The sequence below is a fragment of the Budorcas taxicolor genome, chromosome 10, assembly GCF_023091745.1.
Source record: "Budorcas taxicolor isolate Tak-1 chromosome 10, Takin1.1, whole genome shotgun sequence".
Classification (NCBI taxonomy): Eukaryota; Metazoa; Chordata; class Mammalia; order Artiodactyla; family Bovidae; genus Budorcas; species Budorcas taxicolor.
The window spans coordinates 23997907-24020981 of NC_068919.1; the positions used below are offsets into that span (position 1 = coordinate 23997907).

The 23075-nt window shown below is 44.8% G+C and overlaps 2 gene segments (V, D, J or C); both read right to left on the reverse strand.

The window, feature by feature from the left end:
- Window positions 1–6223: 6223 nt before the first annotated feature.
- On the reverse strand, window positions 6224–6811 carry LOC128054744 (T cell receptor alpha variable 18-like). The segment is given in 2 exon segments: window positions 6224–6633; window positions 6766–6811. Coding segments are annotated over 2 exon segments (456 nt in total).
- A 5059-nt stretch (window positions 6812–11870) lies between these two features.
- LOC128054745 (T cell receptor alpha variable 18-like) lies at window positions 11871–12473 on the reverse strand. The segment is given in 2 exon segments: window positions 11871–12295; window positions 12428–12473. Coding segments are annotated over 2 exon segments (471 nt in total).
- Between the last annotated feature and the right edge of the window lie 10602 nt (window positions 12474–23075).

Genomic DNA, 23075 nt, shown 5'->3' on the forward strand with positions numbered 1-23075 from the left:
AAGTGGGACAAGAAGACACCACCTGTCTTATAGTTGTTTGGAAGCCTGTTCCTCTTAAGGACCTCTCTAATAATCTCTGGAGGGCCTTTTTTCCTAAATGAGTAGTGGCATGTAAGGAGTTAACCAACTTCCATTGGAGGTTCCGAGGCAGAAAAAGGAGTCCCTCCTTTTGGAGCCACCCATATGATCTTCTTGAAAGCCCTCGCTCTTAGCTTTAAGAGTCTCACCTTCAGTATATGAAGGAGTTTCTGGCAAATTAGTCTGTGGAACTAAGGTGGCAGCCCCTGTTGGGTCATGGTTCTGTAATGCTGCTCTCCTAGCTGCCTGATCAGCTGCTTGGTTCCCTCGTGCCACTTCTGTGCTCCCTTTTTGGTGTCCTTTACAGGGGGAGACCGAAACCTCAGTGGCAGATGGACTGCCAAGAGTCAAAAATCTGATCACCATATTTGATTGGGGACCCTCGGGTGATCAAGTGGCCCCTTTCTTTCCAAATGGCCACATGTGCCTGTAGCACCAGAAAGGCATACTTGGAATCAGTGTAAATGGCTATTCTTTTTCCTTTTCCCAGTTCTAAAGCTCGAGTCAGGGCTATGAGCTCAGCTAATTGGGCTGAAGTATCTGGTGGCAGAGGCTTGGCCTCTATGGTCTCAAAATTGGAGACTACTGCATACCCGGCTCTTCTTTTTCCGTCCAAGACAAAGCTGCTCCCATCGGTGTACCAGATTTCCTCAGGATTGGTCAGAGGATCTTCTGACAATCCTTCTCGGGGTTTTGTCCAGTGGTCCAAGGTTTCTAGACAAGAATGAATGGGGAGAGAGCCCTCGGGGGTAAGCAGGAGGGTGGCTGGGTTAAGAACTTCACAAGGGGATATAGTGAGGCCTGGGTTTTCCATCAGCATTACTTGATATCTAAGGATTCTTTGATCAGACATCCATAAATGGTCTTTCCCATTTAGGAGTTGTTTTACTTGGTGGCTGGTAAAAATAGTTAGTTTGCCCCCAAAGGAGAGTTTTAAAGCATCTTCTATCATGATTGCAATAGCTGCAAGATTTCGAAAGCAGGGGGCCCAGCCTCAGGTAGTTGGATCAAGCTTTTTGGATAAGTAAGCTACAGGCTGGGGTTCAGATCCCAACCTTTGAGTTAACACTCCCAAGGCTATTCCCTCTCTTTCATGGACATAAAGTTGGAATGCTTTTTCTGGGTCTGGCAACCTCAAAGCAGGTGCCTGAGTTAAGGCCTGTTTTAGTGTAGCCTCTGCCTTCTTTTGAGGAGTTCCCCATATCAGTGGGATTGAATCATCTGGTCCCTTTAAGCTTTCATATAAGGGCTGGACAATTAGACCATGGTTGGGTATCCAGATTCTACAATATCCAGTTAGCCCCAGGAAAGCTCGCAATTGTTTTCGAGTCGTGGGGGAGGGCAACTGGAGGATTCCTTGTACCCGATCAGAGGCCAGCCTCCTGGACCTGTGTGTAATCTGAACTCCCAGGTAAGTAACCTTTGTCTCGACCATCTGTGCCTTAGCACGGGAGACCTTATATCCTCTTTCTGCCAAGAAGTTTAGAACCTGAATTGCATGTCGTTGGGCACTTTTCTCATCTGGAGAGCAGATTAGTAGGTCATCTACATATTGTAATATTTTCCCATGACGTCCCAGGTCCAGATCTAGGAGATCTCGGCTAAGGGCCTGTCCAAACAGGTGGGGGCTATCTCTGAACCCCTGAGGTAATACTGTCCGTCATCGGTTGGTGTTTTTCTCCTGGGGCCTCCCACTCAAAGGCAAAAAGATATTGGGATTCTTTAGCCAGTGGTATGCAAAAAAATGCATCTTTGAGATCCAAGACTGTAAACCACTTGGCACTGGGTGGGGTTTCTCCCAAGATTATATTGGGACTGGGTACTGCGGGATGGAGGGGGACTACAGCTTCATTTATGATCCAGAGATCTTGAACCATTTGCCAGGTTCCGTCTTTTTTCTTTACTGGGAGGATTGGGGTGTTACATAGTGAACTGGTGGGGACCAATATCCCACAAGCAAGGAATTTATTTATTAAAGGCTGTAGCCCCTCTCGAGCCTCTCTTTTGAGAGGGTATTGTTTCCAGTTAGGAAACCTAGTGGGATCTCGGAGGACAATGATGACTAGTTCAGCTTGGTGGGTTCGTCCAGGAATCCCCTGGTCCCACACCTGGGGGCTAATTTTGTCCTCCCACAGTTTTTAGTCCCTCTCTATTGAAGGTGCAATAGGTTCTTCAGTAGTAACCAGGAGCTGCAGGGCTCTAGGGGCTGAAAAACTTCCCATCACAAGGGTGGTTCCCAGTTTAGTGAGTATATCTCTTCCCAATAAGGGAGTAGGACACTCAGGGACCACCAGAAACTGGTGGGAAAATATTTGTCCATCCCAGCAACAAAGAAGTGCTCGGGTGAATCTTTTAGTAGTTGCTTTTCCTGTAGCACCCAAAATGGTACAGATTTGGGAGGAGAAGTGTCCGGAGTAGGAGATCAAGACAGAGTAGGTAGCCCCTGTGTCAACCAAGAAATTCTCGGACCTACCTGCCACATCCAGTTGCACCCTTGGCTCCAGCCCCGTGATGGTTATCTGTGACAGGCAGGCTGGCTGGAGCGGGCCGCTTCAGTCTTCTTGAACCATCGTGAGGGTAGGCTTGGCGCTTGACCTTGAGGCTCTTGGGTCCCAAGGGCAGAGTGCTGCCCAATGTCAAAGTTGATGGCATTTGTGGCAAGCCATTCTAGGAGACTTGTCACGGTTTGGACACTCTTTGGCCCAATGTCCCACCTGTCTACAGATCAGGCATTTGTCTCGTGCCTTGTCCTTCAAAGACTCGGGGTTTGCCATAGGGCTTCCCAGGAGGGCGCCCAGCATCTGGGCATGCCTTGTCTCTTTCTTTCTCCCCTTCTCCTGTTCTCTGTTATAAAAGGTATTGGTGGCTGTCTGGACCATCTCATCTAAAGAGGCAGCGGGGTCCTGCTGTCGTAGCTGTTGTAACTTAATTCTGATACCTGATGTACATTGGGACAGGAATTTGTCCTTTAAAATCACCTGTCCCTCGTAAGAGTCTAAGTCCAGATTGGTAAACTTTTGGAATGCCTCTTTTAGCCTTTCCAGAAAGGCAATGGGGTTCTCAGTGGGCTCCTGAGTTATTGCTGAGCCTGGGCACAGTCCCACAGTAGGCTTCCTTCTGTTTCCATGGGTGGACTTCCTTAGGGGTGAGTCTTTCTGAAGCTTATCCTACCCAGAACTGTTGCAACCTAAAAGCCAGGTGTCCCCGGGTCAGGGTGTGATCTCCAGGCAGGCTGAGGCATGACAGCCTCCTAGAGATCAAACCCCTGGGCAGGCCGAGGCATGACGGCCTCCCGAGAATTTGGTCCCTGGGCAGGTCGAGGCGTGATGACCTTCTGGGACCCCTGGGACTGGCAGATCCCCGAGCAGGTTGAGGCGTGACAGCCTCCTAGAGATCGAATCCCCGGGCAGGCTGAGGCGTGACAACCTCCTGGAACCCCTGGGACTAGCGGATCCCCGAGCAGGGTGAGGCGTGACAACCTTTCAAGGACCAGATCCCTAGGCAGGTCAAGGCGTGATGACCTCCTGGGACCCCCGGACTGGAGTTTTGGCGTCCCCAAGGTCTCCAGTGTGACCAGTACAGGGTAGGATTAGGGGGTTGGATATTATAGAGTATTTTCCTCCCAAGACCAGTTATTTTCTGGTTGTCTCTCCAGAAGATTGTAGAGGCAACCTTGTGGGTCTGGATGGGGCTCAGGAAAAGAGCATGAAACAGGAGGGAAGATGGCAGAGCACAACCTATGAAAGAATGACATAGCACAAAGGTATAATGTAAACCAATTAAAATCAATTGGGTCTAAGATGACAAGTCAAATTCAAGAAAACCTTAATCCCCAATCTATAAGCCAACAGACACACCAGAGGTAGCAGGACAGCTCCAAGGCACTGTGAAAGAGATGGAGGAGTGGGTGGTTCCCCAATGGCTGGGGTGATCCCACCACTCATTAGCATATGAATTTACCCCTCTCACAAAACCTAGCCAGGCCGCATTCAATGGCCAGTATCCTGTAGAGTGCAGCGCTTTTTTCTGAATCTTAACAAGTCTACCTCTTATCTATCGCTTTGACTCTCAAGGAATTTTTGTAATGTGACCTCAGAGCCTGAACTTTATTAGTTTTGGCCGGGCTTGAGTCCCAGGAGAGAGCTGAAGGACAGGAGGAAAAAGCAGTGGGAAAAACGTGCCAAGGAATCCCCTTCATAGCCCGCCGGAAAATTTGCTAAATATCTGACCGGTGCTCACCGCTTCTTTGGTCTGATCCTTGGCACAGAGAAGAGAAAGGATAGAAGAACCCCCACCGGCTTGTGTAACAGCTACTGGGGCTCAGCAGATAGTGCCTTTGGGACATGCTTAAGAGTAGCCTCTCCAGAGTCCCTCAGTTGCATCCCCTGCCGCCCGCCTGTTCACGGGAGGTTCGAGGAAACAAGAAACGAGAGATTGTAAAGGAATTAAGATTTCGTTAGGCATGTCCCTCCAGCCAGAGGAGCGAGGCCCTCTTACCTTAACTGGAGGTCTTCTGGGATCTGAGACTGGGCCGCGTGGGCTTTCCGCTGTCCCGGTTTCCAGCACGATGGGCCTTCCCCTGCGCTGGATTTTCTTCGCGTTCCGCCTCTACCGCGGGAGCTTCGCTGAGTTGGGCTCCAGCCGTGCTTGGCCTCTTCCACGCGGAGATTGTTTCAGCCAGGTTATCTCCGAGTCAGGGCACCATAGATGTCGCGCGAGTGTTATCTTCCTCGATTCTTTGTCTCCTGACAACAGAGATTTGGAGTGACGGACATGAAAGCCCCCTCGGTGTGTCGCAGCTCTCAGGTCTTGGATAGACCGTGTTATAGCTCTCAGGTCTCAAATGGACCGTGTTATAGCTTAGACAAATCAGGGTTACAGCTCAGTGTTACAGCTCTATTTCATTTAGAAGATAGCAGGAAAATCCATCTTTGAGGTGTGAGAGCACATGGATCTAAAGACACGAGGAGAAGAGCGCCCCAGCGCGCGGGAGAGAGAGCTGGGTCTGGCTCCTCTATTTACATGTGTATCTCTCCCTGGGCCTGTCCTATGTAAATTGGGCCAGCCAGGAGTGTTGTTTGTTTTCCCTGACGTCCTCACTTGGGTCCTCGGACCTTCTTTTGTTTCATTTTCGCGGGCTTTTCCCTGCCTTGTCTGTAGCCACCGCCGTTTCCTTTTCCCTGGTCTACCTACCTGACAGTTCCATGTGCAGCACTGACTGTTGCTTCTTGTCCTGCAGGCAGGTTTCTTGGGTATTCCTATCTCTTCAAGAATTTTCCACAGTTTGTTGTGCTCCACACAGTCAAAGGCTTTAGAATAGTCAATGAAACAGAAGTAGATTTTTTTTTAAGTTCCTTTGCTTTTTTCTGTGATTCAGAGGGTGTTAGTAATTTGAGCTCTGGTTTGTCTGCCTTTTCTAAACTCGGCTTGTACGTCTGAAGTTCTTGGTTCACGTACTGCTGAAGCAGAGCTTGGAGGACTTTTAGCATAATCTTGCTAGCATGTGAAATGAGTGCAACTGTATGGTAATTGGAACATTCTTTGGCATCCATTTCCCTGAGATGAGGTAATTAGCAAAGAGAATATCCTGTACCCACTGAATACAAACAATACACACAACGCCCGCGATGTTTACAGAGTGGGCTGCTCTCATCTGCAGGGCCCTTGACAGAAGGAATATCTTCTCAGAAACTCTCCTCCTGGAACTCACTTAGGCAGCAGCATTTCTGGAGCAACCAGAAGGGATGGAAAAGTCAAGGAAAGAGAGAATAAAGCTCCAGTCACTGAAGATGGAGTGTCTGCAGGTGAAACTCAGCAGGAAACACAATCATGGCCTGAATTTTAAAAACCAGAGACTAGCTTCCAGGTTACACAGTCATCCATCAACAATGTGCCCTGGAATTTTCCTTAACACATTGTGAAATAGTTCAGCATATATAATCTGAATTGCCATTGAAGAATTAATGTCATTGTAAGGGATTCTATCTGGGGGGATGTCGATGGGCTGAAAACAGGCATTTCTGGAGAAAAGCGCTTAGGTTCCTTTCTGCACTGTCCCGCTCCAGATTCCTCTCTGTAGGGCAACCCAAGAATTCCTAGGTCCTTGGCTCTGAGGAGCAGACCTGGAAGTGCTTTGACTATACCTCTAGCAGAGCACACTGGAGAGAGAAACAACACCCCCTCGCAGGGCTGCCCACAGCCAGAGCCCCATCTGCACTCTGGGTTTGTGCTCGGCTCCCCCGCAGCCCTGTGTCACTGTGTCACTCACAGCACAGTAGTACACAGCCGAGTCTGATGCTTGCACTGCCCGTTTCTGCAGGTGGAAGGACCTGTCACTCTGAACAAGAGTGGCCTGAAAACCTTCATGCTCTACCTTCTTGTCTGCTGTTAAGCCCTTCAGAAGGAGTTTAGGAGCTTTGCTGAGATGCTGGACGTACCAGAAAAGATAGCGATTTGAATATGTGGTCTGGTAAGTGCAGTTCAGGGTCATGAGAGCCCCCTCTGAGACAGTCACTGGGCCTTCTGTCTGGTTCACTGAGTCACCATTGGTCCCTCCTACAAGAAAATCACTTTGTTATCATAGAAATGTACAGGAGGAGAGTTTTCAGTCAGAGAAGAAAAATACAACTTACCTATAGTTATAAGAAAGTGAAAAATCATTAACATTTGGAATAAAATATTACTTACTGAATATTAAGATGATCAGAAGAACTGAGTGAGTGACAGGATGCATGTTCACAAAAGAAAACGATCCTTGTTCCCTGCAATACACCAGTCTAACAAATCTAGTCTCCATCTGGATGTTACAGAAGCTCCTCGCTCAGAAACTGAGAGCCCCTTTCTGTACTGCAGCAATATTCTGTCTTGTGGCTACAAGGCAGGCAAGTGAAACCAGCTCCTGAATACAATGAGGAACCGCGTCTGAAGGCAGCCCCGCCCCCTGGTGGTGATCGTGAAAATTGCACCACAGTCGAGTCTAACTTGTTTCTCCTGATAATAGTTTGTGGGATTACATACAGGAGAATGGGACAGGACCCTAAGAAGAGGGTCCTAAACATAAGCGTGCTTGGGGAATATTCTATTATTACTTCCATAATTTTTTGCGTGGTACAGGTATCTCTAGCTTCACAAGAAACCCCAGTTACAATTTCTAGATGGAATAGTCAGAGGCTCCTTCCTGTGTCTCTGATTCCCATGGATCAGAGAAGGATCCCTCTGTATGAAAAGTGCTTCCTCCTCAACCCAAGTCATCTCTCTGAAGTAGTGATATTCATGTTGACTCTGTCAACATGCCGTGGAGAAAATTTTATCTAAGACAGGTGTCAAATAATTTGTAGGTAAATGCCAAGGTTATTATCCTGATTCATCATGGAATGACTGATTTGTAAAACACAATAAAAATAATATGTGACTTCTTTTTCACTGATAATGGCAGAGTTGATCTTCCAATTGGAAAACTATTTTTGGACCTTGAACATCAGGGAGCACAGAGATAAGGAAAACAGAGGAGATGAGCACTAACATTGCCCAGCTTCCTTCATGGAGGCAGCTTCAAGGCACCAGTGCACAAGGGATTTACCAAAAATAGTGCAGCTGTCTCATTGTGGGATTCAGACAGAATAGGAAAATGGAGATCCTGAAACACCTAAAAGTTGTGGGCCTCTGTACAGGAGAGGAGGAATGTTGACAAAGAGAGAGAGAGAGAGATAAGCACAAGGCAGGTGTTGGGGGGGAGAGTAGGCGGGGAGTTGGACCATCCTTGGAGGAGAGAAACCTTACCCCTTTAGCCTCATGAGGAACAGGTGACCTTACTTAGGTAACCTGGTTCTTGAAGCATCTTTTTACCTCTTGTAACATTCTTGCTTTAATTCAACTAAGCATTTTTTGAGAATGTCAATTTAGATGCTTCATATATTAGCCAGGCACTCTTCATTCCTGAGGCATGTGTGTGGTATTTATCTGCCTTCTGTTTGTTTGTTTTATTAGGGATTCAGGGATCTCACTGGAAAGAACTGTTTGCTCAGTGTCTGTCAGCCTGTTTGTCTAGTTTCTTGTGCAATCATTTGTTCTAGTGAAGTGAACCCAGCAGAGGATTTAATGGGGTCATTTAATAGCTTGTTCTTTTCTCTAGGATAGGGTTTATTTTATGCAAAGTCTGACTATATTATGGTAAGAATTGTTGCCATTGTTCTTTGCTGACATACACCATTCTAAGGCTTGGGAGCGTGTGGCTGCAGACAGCTGGGAGGCTGCCTGACACGGGCTCTCAGGGCCATGTTATCAATCCAGTAACAATGGCTGTGACTCAGTCAGATGAACTCAAACACTCAAATGTGTCTTTTTCACCTACAGATATTTTCTCACCTGTTAAAATTAATTTTGTTAGTTCTTACCAAAACTGGGGTCATTTTTAATGCGCATCTGTTTGCTGAGCTGTTCTTTTTCTTTGTTTTTTGTGTGTGCCAGGTCTTATTTTAGGCGTGTGGGATCTAGTTCCCTTACCCGGGATCGAACCAGGACCTCCTGCAATGTGAGTGCAGAGTCCTACTCAATGAACCAATCCTCTACCTAAAATTAGCATCTTGAGTTGAAGTTATCATGCTGGCAGGACTCTCTGGCTCAGCAGATCACCTAGATTCTCTTAAACTCTTGTGCATTTTCAGGAATCCCTAGCCTCAGCATTCATTCTGGAAAGTTACAGGGTTTTCTACAATGTGGAAACCAAAATCAGACACAATTCCTACCTCAAATTGCTTTCAGTTGATTGAGGAACAGGTAAGCAAAAAAAGAAAAAAAAGAAAAAAGAAAAAAAACCCTATGCCCTGTCTGTACTCCCACTAGCCTGGACCCCAGTACATGAAATGAGGGATCAGACCAAAAGCAGAGAACTGATGAGTTACCACTAGCGAAATAAAACCTGCTAGAATACTTTTTTTCCCCACCATTAAGATTTATTTGTGTTCTTTCACCCCCCTCTCCATTTCTAGGTCTGTTTATTAAGATGTTGAACCCCCAGTACACAGGTGGCCAGCACCCAGTGTGCAGGACTCCAGGATGTCAGGGAGGAAGGCAGTGCTTACCTTCAGGTGGGTGTCCAGATTCTCCCTAAGTGAAGATGGTGACGACATCTGCCAAGACCATAAAACTACTATAACTACTAAACTCTGCATTTAAGTAGTTGTGGCAACAAATTGGGCTTCCCAGGTGCTAAGTGATAAAGAATCTGCCTACCAATTGAGGAGACGAGGGTTCAGTCCCTGGGTCAGAAAGATTCCCTGGAGAAGGGAATAGCATCCCACTCCAGTATCTTGCCTGGAAAATTCCATGGACAGAGGAGCCTGTTGGGCTACAGTCCACGGGGTCACAAAGAGTCAGACACCATTAGCAACTCACGCACGCCTATAAATTCTGAAATGACAATGATTAGTATCCTGGCCACATCTCACAGACGGCCCAGCAGTAAAATATACCTCACTTCCCGCCCGCTGCGCGCACCACTGTCCTTCCAGAAAGGCTGCTCCCGGAAGGTGCAGACAGGAGTTCAGCCTGCAGAGATGCAGAGGGACTCTCTGTGCACTGGGCACGATCGCATCAGAGACGCAGAGCAGTGACCCAAGCGGCTCCGCCTTCCTGCTCCCGAGCAGAGGGGAGGGGAGATGCTCCCGCTTCGGGAGGCGGGACACTTTCTCTAGTTTCTTGAGCAGGTGAAAGAGCTCACTCTGCTGCCAAGATAACTGATTGTAAGAGGACACAAACACTTCTTCCATGTGTCTGAAATATGACTGATTGATGAATTGATTTTCCGTGTTTTTGTTGCTGTTCAGTCCCTAGGTCATGTCTGACTCTTTACAACCCCAGGAACTGCAGCACGCCAGGAGCTTTGTTCTCTCTTTCCTTGACTTTTCTATCCCTTCTGTTTGCTCCAGAAACGCTGCTCCCTAAGTAAGTTCCAAGAGGACAAAGTTCCTGTGGATCAGAGCAGCTCACTCTGTAAATATTGCAGGTATTGTGTGTTCTTCCCTGTCCTTTGCTATCAACCAGAGTTTGCTAAACTCACGTCCATTGAGTCAGTGATGCCATCCAACCATCTTATCCTCTGTCACCTCCTTATCCTCTTGCCCTCAATCTTTCCCAGCATCAGAGTCTTCTCCAGTGAATCGGTTCTTCACACCAGGTGGCCAAAATATTGGAACTTCAGCTTCAACATAAGTCCTTCCAATGAATATTCAGGGTTGATATCCTTTAGGATTGACTGGTTTGTTCTCCTTGCAGTCCAAGGGACTCTCAAGAGTCTTCTCCAACACCACAGCTGGAAAGCATCAATTCTTTGGCACTCAGCTTTCTTTATGGTTCAACTTTCACATCCATACATGATTACTGGGGACCATAGCTCTGATTATATGGACCTTTGTGGGTAACGTAATGTCTCTGCTTTTTAGTATGCTGTCTACTTTGGTCATAACTTTTCATCCAAAGAGCAAGCATCTTTTAATTTCATGGCTACAGTCACCATTTGCAGTGATTTTGAAGCCGAAGATAATTAAATCTGTCACTGTTTCCTCATTTTCCCCATCTATATGCCATAAAGTGATGAGACCAGATGATGTAATCTTAGTTTTTTAATGTTGAGTTTTAATCCAGCTTTTTCACTCTCCTCTTTCACCTGCATCAAGAGCTTCTTTAGTTTCTTTTCACTGTCTGCCATCAGAGTGGAATCATCTACATACCATTGAGGTTGTTATTTCTCCTGGCAATCTTGATTCCAGCTTATGAGTCATCCAGCCCTGCATTTCACATGATATACTCCACATATAAGTTAAATAAGCAGGGTGACAATATATAGCCTTGATGTACTCCTTTCCCAATTTTGAACCAGTCCATTGTTCCATGTCCAGCACTAACTGTTGCTTCTTGTCCTGCATACAGGTTTCTTGGGTATCCCATCTCTTTAAGAATTTCCCACAGTTTATTGTGATCCACACAGTCAAAGGCTTTAATGTAGTCAATGAAGCAGAAGTAGATTTTTTAAATCCCGTTACTTTTTCTGTGATCCAGCAGAAATTGGATCTGCTCTGGTTCCTCTGCCTTTCCTAAACCTAGCTTCTACAACAGAAATTCTTGGTTCATGTACTGCTGAAGCCTAGCTTGAATGATTTTGAGCATAATCTTGCTAACAGGTGAAATGAGTGCAGCTGTATGGTAATTGGAACATTCTTTGGCATTAATTTCCCTGAGATGAGGTTACTAGGAAAGAGAATATCCTGTACCTAGTTTGAATACAAAAAATACACACAACACCTGCGATATTTAGAGTGGGCTGCTCTGAGACGCAGGGCCCTTGACAGAAGGAATATCTTCTCAGAAACTCTCCTCCTGGAACTTACTTAGGCAGCAGCATTTCTGGAGCAACCATAAGCTATGGAAAAGTCAAGGAAAGAGAGAATAAATCTCCAGTCCCTGAAAATGGAGTGTCTGCACTGAAACTCAGCAGGATACACAATCATGGCCTGAATTTTAAAAACCAGAGACTAGCCTCCAGGTCACACAGTCATCCACCAACAATGTGCCCTGGAATTTTCCTTAACACACTGTGAAATATTTCAGCATATATAATCTGAATTGTCATTGAAGAGTTAATGTCACTTTAAGGGATTCTATGCCATCTGGGGAAATGTGGATGGGCTGAAACCAGGCATTACGGGAGAAAAGCGCTTAGGTTCCTCTTTACACTGTCCTGCCCCACATTTCTCTGTAGGGCAATCCAAGAATTCCAATGTCCTTGGTTCTGAGTATCAGAGCTGGAAGTGCTTTGACAGTACCTCTGGAGAGAGAAAGAACACCCCTTGCAGGGCTGCCCACAGCCAGAGCCCCATCTGCACTCTGGGTTTGTGCTCGGCTCCCCCGCAGCCCTGTGTCACTGTGTCACTCAGAGCACAGTAGTACACAGCCGAGTCTGATGCTTGCACTGCCCGTTTCTGCAGGTGGAAGGAGCTGTCACTCTGAACAAGAGTGGCCTGAAAACCTTCATGCTCTACCTTCTTGTCTGCTGTTAAGCCCTTCAGGAGGAGTTGAGGAGGTTTGCTGAGATGCTGGACGTACCAGAAGAGATAGGGAGTAAAACCAGCAGTCTGGTAAGTGCAGTTCAGGGTCATGAGAGCCCCCTCTGAGACAGTCACTGGGCCTTCTGTCTGGTTCACTGAGTCACCATTGGTCCCTCCTACAAGAAAATCACTTTGTTATCGTAGAAATGTACAGGAGGAGAGTTTTCAGTCAGAGAAGAAAAATACAACTTACCCATAATTATAAGAAAGTGAAAAATCATTAACATTTGGAATAAAATGTTACTTACTGAATACTAAGATGATCAGAAGAACTGAGTGAGTGACAGGATGCATGTTCGCAAAAGAAAACGATCCTTGTTCCCTGGAATACATCAGTCTAACAAGTCTAGTCTCCATCTGGATGTTACAGAAACTCCTCACTCAGAAATTGAGAGTCGCTTTCTATACTGCAGGAATATTCTGTCTTGTGGCTACAAAGCAGGCAAGTGAAACCAGCTCCTGAATACAAGGAGGAACCGCATCTGAAGGAAGCTCCGCCCTCTGGTGGTGATCGTGAAAATTGCACTAATGTCTGGTCTAACCTGTTCCTCCTGATAAGTTTGTGGGATTACATACAGGAGAATGGGACAGGACCCTAAGAAGAGAGTCCTAAATATAAGCGTGCTTGGGGAATATTCTATTATTACTTCCATAATTTTTTGCATGGTACAGGTATCTCTAGCTTCACAAGAAACCCCAGTTACAATTTCTAGATGGAATAGTCAGAGGTTCCTTTCTTGCACATGTCTCAATTCCCATGGGTCAGAGAAGGATCCCTCTGTATGGAAAGTGCTCTCTCCTCTCCCCAGGTCATCTCTCTGAAGTAGTGATATTCATGTTGACTCTGTCAACATGCCGTGGAGAAAATTTTATATGAGGCAGGTGTCAAATAATTTGTAGTTAAATGCTAAGGTTATTATCCTGATTTATCATGGAATGACTGATTTGTAAAACACAATAAAAATATAATACGTGACTTCTTTTTCACTGATAATGGCAGAGTTGATCTTCCAATTGGAAAACTATTTTTGGACCTTGAACATCAGGGAGCACAGAGATAAGGAAAACAGATGAGATGAGCACTAACATTGCCCAGCTTACTTGATGGAGGCAGCTTCCAGGCACCAGTGCATGAGGGATTTACCAAAAAGAGTGCAGCTGTCTCATTGTGGAATTGAGACTCAGTAGGAGAACAGAGATCCTGAAATACCTAAAAATTGTGGACCTCTGTACAGGAGAGGAGGAATGCTGACAAAAGAGAGAGAGAGAGATGCAAAGCAGGGGTTGAGGGGCGGAGTGGAGGGGAGTTGGGCCATCCTTGGATGACAGCAACCTTACGCCTTTAGCCTCATGAGGGACAGGTGACCTTACTTAGGTACCTTGGTTCTTGAAACACAATCACTATTGTTTTACTTCTTGTCACATAGTTGTTTTAACTCAACTAAGTATTTTTTAGAATGGCAAGTTTAGATGCTTACTATGTTAGCCAGGCACTCTTCATTCCAGAGGCATGTCTACATGGTGTTCGTCTGTCTTCTGTTTATTGGCTTTATTAAGGACTCAGGAATCTTATGGAAAGAACTGTTTGCTCAGTGTCTGTCAGCCCATTTGTCTGGTTTTTGTACAATTATCTGGGCTAGTGAAGTGAACCCAGCAGAAGATTTAACGTGGTCATTTCATAGCTTGTTTTCTCTAGGGTTGGGTTTACCTCATGCAAAGTAAGAATGTATTATGGTAAGAAGTCAAAGCATTGCTCTTTGCTGACATACACCATCTAAGGCGTGGGAACGCTGCGGCTGCAGACAGCTGGGAGGTTGCCTTACTCGGGCTCTCGGGGCAGTGCTGTCGGCCCAGGATCAATGCTGTGACCTTAGTTCAGTTAAGTCCGATTTGTTTATTTTTGTTTTTATTTCCTATACTCTAGGAGGTGGGTCAAAGGGGATTGTGCTGTGAGGTATGTCAAAGAGTGTACTGCCTATGTTTTCCTCTAAGAGTTTGATGGATTCTGGCCTTCATTTAAGTCATTAATCCATTTTGAGTTTATTTTGTGTATCAAGTTGGGAAGGGTTCTAGTGTCATCCTTTTACCTGTGGCTTTCCAATTATCTTCCAATTAAAAATAAATGTTTCTAAATGGCAATAACCAAGTCAGTTGAACACAAGAGCAATCTTCTTCAAACGATACCTATTAATGGACATAGAATTTCTCAACAGTCAAATCACCTGTTTTTCTAAAATTAAGGTATTTTTAAAATGCACACTGTTTGCTGAGTTGTTCTGTTTTGTTTTTGGCTGTGCCGGGTCTTAATTTCGTCATCTGAGATCCAGTTCCCTGACCAAGGATCAAACCCAGGCCCCCGGCATTGGGAGCGCAGAGTCCTAGCCGCTGGACCAAAGTTCCCCCTACAATTAGTGTCTTGAGTCAAGTTACCATGCCGGCAGGACTCTGGCTCAGCGGATCCCCGAGGTTCCCTTAAGCTTTTGTGCATGTTCAGGAATCCCTGGGCTCCAGCATTCATTCTGGAAACTTAGAGAGTTGTCTGCAACGTGGAAACCAAAACCAGACATGATTCCTATCTCAAACTGCTCTCAGTTGACTGAGGAGCAGATAGAAAAAAAAAAAATTCTCAGCCCTGTCTGTAGTCCCACCAGCCTGGACCCAGAGATGTAGAAAGAGGGGTCAGACCGGAAGTAGAGAGCTGACACAGTTACCACCAGGGGAATAAAACCTGCTTGGATACTTCCCTTTCGCTGTTCAGATTTCGTTTGGTTTTTTCATTTCCCTCTTCCTTCCTAGGCCCTGTTGATCAAGATGTTGAAGCCCCAGTGCTCACGGGTCCAACACCCAGTGTGCAAGACTCTAGGTTGTTTGGAGGAAATCTGTGTTTACCTTCAGATGGGTGTTCAGACATCCCCCCTGTTAAATAAGGATGGGGACTACATCCTCCAGGAATATTAAAACCATTATAACTATTAAATACTGCATTTTTATAGTTGTGCTTATAAATTTTTAAATGATTCAATGTTTATGCCACATCTCCTAGACTGCCCAGAAATAAAACATATATCTCTTTTCTCCTTCTGTGTCCCTCACTGTCCTTACAGAAAGTCTGGTCCCGAAGTTGCAGACAGGAGTTCAGCCTGCAGAGATGCGCAGGGTAAACTCTGTGCCATGGGCCCAATTGTAGCAGAGACGCAGAGACTGACCCAAGGGGCTCCGCATTCCTGCTCATGAGCAGAGGAGTGGGGAGAGGTTCCTGCCTTGGGAGGGGCTGATCCTTTCTCCTAGTTTCTTGGAGCACGTGAAAAACTCAGTCCACTCCAACGGCAGTCTGCCTTTAAACTGGGTACAGGATGAGAATATCCTCTTTGCCAGGGATCACATCATCTCAGGGAAAATTAATTCATCATTCAATCAAGTTTCAGGTATACTGAAAGTGTTTATATACTCTTAAAATAATAAAAGGAAACACTGTCTCCTTAACTTACACAGAGATTTTGTATCTCACAAGTTATCCAATAGCAGTATATTTTTTTTTAGGTGAAAAATGCCATTTCTTCATTATCTTTTATCTTGACATGTGGAACTTTGCTGAATGTTCATTAACTGTGTGCAAGGCTGAAAGCAAATCAGTTTGAAGGCTGCAGTGAATAGTGATCATGTCTTCGAGCATTTTTCCATTGATCTGTCAACAAATAGGGGAAAATACACCTTCAGTTATATAGTTGGGGGAATTAAAGTGGCCCTGCCTGGCCCTGAGAAGGGCACTTTTATGTTGAGCATAAGTCACCTGTTCTTCTCTGTCAGGACCGGGGGCTTGTCTGGAGGGGCTGCTGAGATGGGAACGTTGACCACAGGGCTACCACACCCTGTAGGCGACATTCCTAGCAGCGCCAGCACGGCCCTGGCTTTTCCCTGAGCTTCAGTTCCTTTCCTGAAAAATAAGGAGAAACTTTGTCTTATAAAAAGAATGACATGATTGAAAATCTGATGTAGCTACTGGAACAAACTCTGCTTTTATATTAATAATGGTCATCAGTGAGTGATCCCTGCTGTATCAAGATGCTGTAATATTTATTGTGCTTAATATTTTATTTATATAAAACACACAGGCAGGTGTGTTTATATATAATTTAATTTTATAATGATTTTAAACAGAGAGATATAAATGATTTTGATTCTTAAGTCCATGAAGTAGGCTCTATTATTGCCATTTTACATATTAAGAAACTGATGCACAGAGAGGCTAAGGAGAGCCTCAAAAGTGATGCTGTGATGCAGATGACAGGGTTTGAATCCAGCTAAGTTCAATTCACTCTTTTATTAAGGATGATATCAAATGTATACAAAAGTGTTCAGGATGAAAGAGCAAAGTCTGGGCCTGTCCTCCCCTCCTGCCTGCATGCCTCTCCCTTTTCCTCCGCCCTCTCCCTCCAGCGATGCAGAACAGTGTTCCTGATGTGTTAAAGGCAGGTGGCTTCCCATGTCACTCTACTCTCTTCCTGTACCAGTGGCTTCTTATTACACTGTGAAGCAATGTGAGCAGCTCCTTGATAACTTCTACAACATGTTATAGTCCTTGCTTAAGTAAGGGAGGGTGTTAGGAACTCAAAAAGGATAGTTAGCTAAGTGGTCCTGTGAGGTCAGTAAAATTTTGGAAAGGACTTCCCTGGTGGCTCAGACGGAAATAATATCTGTCTGCAATACAGGAGACCTAGGTTCAGTCCCTGGGTTGGGAAGATCTTCTGGAAGAAAAAAACTGGCAACCCACTCGAGTCATCCTGCCTGGGGAATTCCATGGACAGAGGAGCCTGGCAGCCTAGAGTCCATAGGGTCGCAAAAGAGTTGCACACGACTGAGCGACTCACACTAACTCAACAGCAGCCTCATAACTAACCTTCACACTTTACAGATGAGGAAGCAGAAAGTCGAAGAGAATGACTTGCTTAAAGTCACACAGTCTGTGCTTTAATGTCCTTTCTGCCTACTGTCCTGTACTGGATACTACTATAGCCCCCTGGAACATGAGCTCCATCAAAGCAGACATCACATCTGTCTTGCCAACTAATGACTCCTCAATGCTGACCAGAAAACTAAGAATGAATGAATAAACTATACTGAAATTTCTCATACTGGAATCCATGCTGTGATGATAAAAATCACAGGAAAAAAACCCAGATATATTTCCATGAGATGTTAATTCAGATTTGTTTGCTTTGTGGATCACCTTCTATATTATGACTAATAAATTAAAATTTTATTGTTGGGCTTTTCAAGTTGTAAATGGTAAATCTGCATAGATTTTAAACATAAAATGAGTCTATATCATAGGCATTATGCAGTCAAACACGACTTTCGACCTCTACCAAAGGCAATGGCACCCCACTCCAGTACTCTTGCCTGGCAAATCCCATGGGTGGAAGAGCCTGGTAGGCTGCAGTCCATGGGGTCTCTAGGAGTCGGACACGACTGAGCGACTTCACTTCCACTTTTCACTTTCATGCATTGGAGAGGGAAATGGCAACCCACTCCAGTGTTCTTGCCTGGAGAATCCCAGGGGCATTCTGGGGAGCCTGGTGGTCTGCCGTCTCTGGGGTCAGACAGAGTCGGACACGATTGAAGCGACTTAGCAGCAGCAGCAGCAGCCAGAGGATGTTGTGCTCTTAGATATTTTTACAGAGTAGCTAGAAATCCAGTTTTCAATGTGATGTCTGATTTTTAAATAATAGCCATAACTACTAGCTTCATATACACAGTCCAAGATTGCAGCCTCCTTCTCCACCACTGAAATTGCAGACTGGACTTGAGTTACCTTCTGGGTCATGCTGGATCCTGCAGGAAAGAGCCTTTACTTACACCCATGATGGTATAGGGGATGAAGTGCTTAGGACCTAATGCCCCGATTCCATTGCCCATTATTCCTCCCTTCCAAGATGCATCAGGTAACAATGCTCTGCGTCCCCCCACAACCTTGGCACTGAGAGAGGGCATGAGTCCTGTGTGTGGCCACCCTCACCAAGACAGACAGAGGCTCTGCCCGCCCTCGGCGCGCTGGCAACCAGCACATGGGCAGCTCCTCCCTGCAGTGATGCGTCCTCTGCTCCATTTCAGATCCAGATCTGAATTCTGCACCCTGTGCTCAGTCCAGGCGGAGCTCCTGGGCTGTGCGATGCCTCTGCCCCGCACAGGAAACTGAGTCAGCAGCTGGAGGGCAGTTTGTCTGTGTCGTGTCACACGCTTCCTTTCTAGGAGGGAAATGCTAGACTTCTGCACATTGGTTTGTCAAATTAGAACACTATCAGACTAGAAATAAACAGTGGTAAAACGGAATCATGTTCAGTTCATTCTCCTTTGGATCAGAGAATCGAAAGGAACAATGGGGTTTCCACTCTAACAGAAAGGCAGAATTTTTCACTGCAATCTTTGTCCCTGCCTCTTATGGAATCTGGTAAAAGTTACCTGCGAAATATTTTGTTGTCTATGAACAATTTCATATCTTGCCTCTGCATCACAAAATCTGTCAAGTGTGTGCCATGTTAAATAGCAGCAAGGGGAGAAATACATGTGTATGTGATCACAATTTACATGTGTGTATGTGTGTAAACAAAAGTAAATTCAGAAAATTTTAGTCAATGCCTTAATATAAGAACCTCTGTTAAAACTCAATACATGTATTTGTGAATCACCCGCAACTCTTCCAAACCACACCCGTTCATTGTGGTGCAAGTTAGGATAGGGAAAACCCTGAAAATACACAAATCCGGAGCCAAAGCATTATCAAAAGCAATAGAAATCCTGTTAGAAATGCCAGCAGAGTTCAATCTCCATTGACATCTGTTGCTAGCATCATAGTCTAAAACTCTTTGACATCTTAAATATTGGGAGTTGTGTCTCACTGCTCTAGACATGGGTTCATGAAAACATGTAAGACCAAGGTCATCAAAATTTTAAATGTTTTCTTCTTCATAAGGGCTCAGCTGGTAAAGAATCTGCTTGCAATGTGGAAGACCTGGGTTTGATCCCCGGGTTGGGAAAGTCCCCTGGAGAAGGGAATGACTACCCACTCCAGTATTCTGACCTGGAGAATTCTTGATAAATCAATTTGCTTAATGCTAGAGAGGAAGATGAATCAGCATTCTTTTTACCCTCCCTCTCAGCTTTATCAGGTAGCTTTCACTTGAAAACCCTAGAAATTCATGAAGCCACTAAAGCAAACACTAGATTTAAGGCTTTTTTATCGAGAGAAAATTGCCTTCGAAAGTTTCTGTTTTCGCACAAATTACTACTGTTTTAGAAAAAGCAATGAAACTTCCTCATCATGCCCATATTGTTGCTGTTTAGTCGCTAAGTTGTGCCCAACTTTTTGCAACCCCATGAACTGTAACCCACCAGGCTCCTCTGTCCACGGGATTTCCAAGACCAGAATACTGGGGTGGGTTGCTGTATCCTTCTCCAGGGGATCTGCTCGATCCAGGGGTTGAACTCATCCTGGAGAAGATCTTCTGCATCATCAGGTGGATTCTGTACCACTGAGCCCCTGGGGAAACCCAGACCCATATTTACTAATTGTCTAAAAAAGAGTTTGCTTTAATAAGATATACACTGTAGCAGAATAGAAAATGCTGTGTCTTAAGTCCCAATGAGGAGACATATTTGCCCCATGAAGGGGTTTTTTTATTTGAAAAATATAGTCCTCATTTCCATGGCAAAGACCTGTAATGTATGCCCCTTTCATATGGCTACTGAGGCTCAGCTATAAGCCCTGGAATAAGCAGGTTATTCAATCACAGAGAATCTGAGCAACTTTATGTTCAAAGACATAAATGATGATGACTGCATTTTTTTGGTTTCCGTATTCAGGAATATATATATATATATACTCCTGTGATCACCCATTGAGTAAAGTACAGTTTTGATTATTGCATTAACTTACTTTTCATCAAATGAAAATTTTAAAAATTATAAAATTCTAAGAAGGCAATGGTATTTAACAACAACAACAAAAAAAAAAAACAGATTTCATGATGGTTCTATCAACTAGCTTTTAAGAATATTAGTCATGCATCAGAATGATTGACATCCTACCCAAGCTCTGCTCCTAACTGGTTATGTAAACTTGATTAAGTTACTAAACATCTCTACACCTCAATTTTAAGATTTTTAAATTGGAAGTTTCCTAGTATCTACATGAAGAGGTGGAGAGGGATTTTAAAAGTTTAGCCCATTGCCCATAAACCTGTCAATGTCACATACTGGAGACAAACAGAGCTCAGTGAGTGAATAAAATGATTTGTGAAAGAAACATTATTTTAAGACATGTGTGGTGTCTTAAAGCAATACAATCCTAAAGCAGGAGACTCAGTCATGTATACTATATTCTCAACACTTATTCATATTTCTGATAAATATGAGTATGCGCTCAAAAAGTTTTCCTGAGTGAATGCAGGTATAGCTTGGAATGATTATATCTCATGTAAGCATTAAATCATAATTTTAAAGAGCATTTTCTCTTGTACTTACTCATTTCACATCCATAAGGAAATGTTGGTACCAAATAAAGCAAAATGAATTGAAACAAATATGAAAACACAAAACGTCAAACCTCTAACTGAAAGTACATTCGCTTAGAGCAATAGAGCTCCAGCACATGAGTGCTCATACCGGCATCATTTATAAGAGCTAAAAAGTGGAAATAACCAAAATGTTTCCAAAACAATCATTCAAATGAAGAATGGATCAGGAGAATAGGTGGTATTGCAGAGCAGCCTATTAAGTGACCATAAGGCGTAGTGAAGAGCTGATATGGAGACACGCCACGGAGAGACTCCACGAGGCGAAAGAAGACAGGTACCAACAGTCATATGCGAGCTGATCCTATCTCTAGGAAACGCCCAGATCCGTCACATCCACAGAGACAGAGAACAGAGGAGTGGATGCCCGTGTCTGGGGGAAACAGGGAACGGGAGTGACTGCTAATGGGTACAAAGTTTCTTCCTGGGGTGGTGTTCTGGAATCAGATAGTACTGATGACCTCTTGCCTGGAAAATCCCATGGATGGAGGAGCCTGGTAAGCTGCAGTCCATGGGGTTGCTAAGAGTCGGACACCACTGAGCGACTTCACTTTCACTTTTCACTTTCATGCACTGGAGAAGGACATGGCAACCCACTTCAATACTCTTGCCTGGAGAACCCCAGGGATGGAGGACCCTGGTGGGCTGCCGTCTATGGGGTCGCACAGAGTCAGACACGACTGAAGCGACTTAGCAGCAGCAGATGACTGCACAACCCTGTGAACATACTAAACACCACTCAGCTGTACAGTTAAAAGTGTGAAAGTGATGATATGTGAATTATCATTATAAAGCTGTTATTTAAAAAGTGATAGAGCTGAAAATACTCATATTAATTACAGATCAAGTGCTGGGACAGAAAGAGTCCTGGGGGTTCTAATCTGCCAAGATCAGGGCAAAGTAAGATGGTTATAATGCTTTGATCTTAAAGAGGAGGGTAAAATTTATGAAGAGGGTTTACCATGAAGCAAATTCAGCTTGTATTTCAGGATCCCTTAGTGTCCTGGGCCCAAGAAACTTGATTGGTAATTTTATTTTCTTTTTCTTAAGAAGAGCCTCTGAAATCAGAGAAGACTCAGGCTCTGCAAAACCTTCATCTGTACCTGTCAGTCCCACAGAATCATACAAGAGGATAAAGGACGGGTGAGGTTCAGAGACCTCCAGAATGCCAGAACAAATTTCTCTCGGTGAGTTTTATTCATTGCAAGTTACAGTGAGAGCCACACATTTCTCTGTTTTCTGCTCCTCTGCTGTGGGAACATTGTGAATATGTCAAGAATTTAGAATCCCGGTCAACCAAAGTCCATGGGCCCTCTTTTCACTAACAGACTGAGTGTTTGCTTGGTCACTGAATTTGAGACATTTCAAAAGGATCAGAGGCCTCAATACACCGATAAAAATAATATGTCAGGTTCCGTGGTCATGCTTATGTCCAGAACTTCTCACAGCACAGATCCTCAAGACCAGGATCGGGATCATGACCCAGCATTCTGTAAAGAGCTGCCATGATGCCAAGATGCGGGTGGAGCTGTGTCACCAACATATAAGCAAGACACCTCATGCACAAAAGGTTCACTGACTAGACTGCTCTGGCCCACGGGGCCCTTGACAGAAGGAATATCTTCTCAGGAAACCATCTTCATGGGACTCACAGCAGCAGCATTTCTTGAGCAACCATAAGAGGTAGAAAAGTCAAGGGAAGAGAGTGTGAAGGTCCCAGTCACTAAAGATGCAGTGTCTGCAGGTGAAACTCAGCAAGACACAAAATTCTGGTCTGAATTATAACACTCAGACAGCAGCTTCAAGGCCATACATTCATCCATGAACGAGGTGCCCTGGGAGTTTTCATCACAGGTTGTGACATATTTCAGCATATATCAACTGAATTGTCATTGAACATAGTTAACGTCAACATAGTTAACGTCACTTCCAGGAATTCTATGTCATCTGGAGAAATGTGACTGGGCTAAAAACAGGCATTTCTGGAGAAGGCCTTTTAGATTCCTCTTTTCACTATTCCTCCCAGATTCCTCTCTGTAGACCAATCCAAGAGTTGTGGACTTCTTGGCACTGAGCTTCAGAGCTGGAAGTACTTTGACGATGCCTCTGGCATAAAACAGGGGCTTCCCAGTGACTCAGTGGTAAAGAATCTGCTTGACAAACAGGAGACATGGGTACCATTCCTGGGTTGGGATAATTCCCAGGGAAAGAAATGGCAACCCAGTCCAGTCTTCTTGCCTGGGAAATCCCATGGACAGAAGAGCCCACTACAGTCACAGGGTCGCAAAAGAGTCGGACATGACTTAGCACATAAACAACAACACAG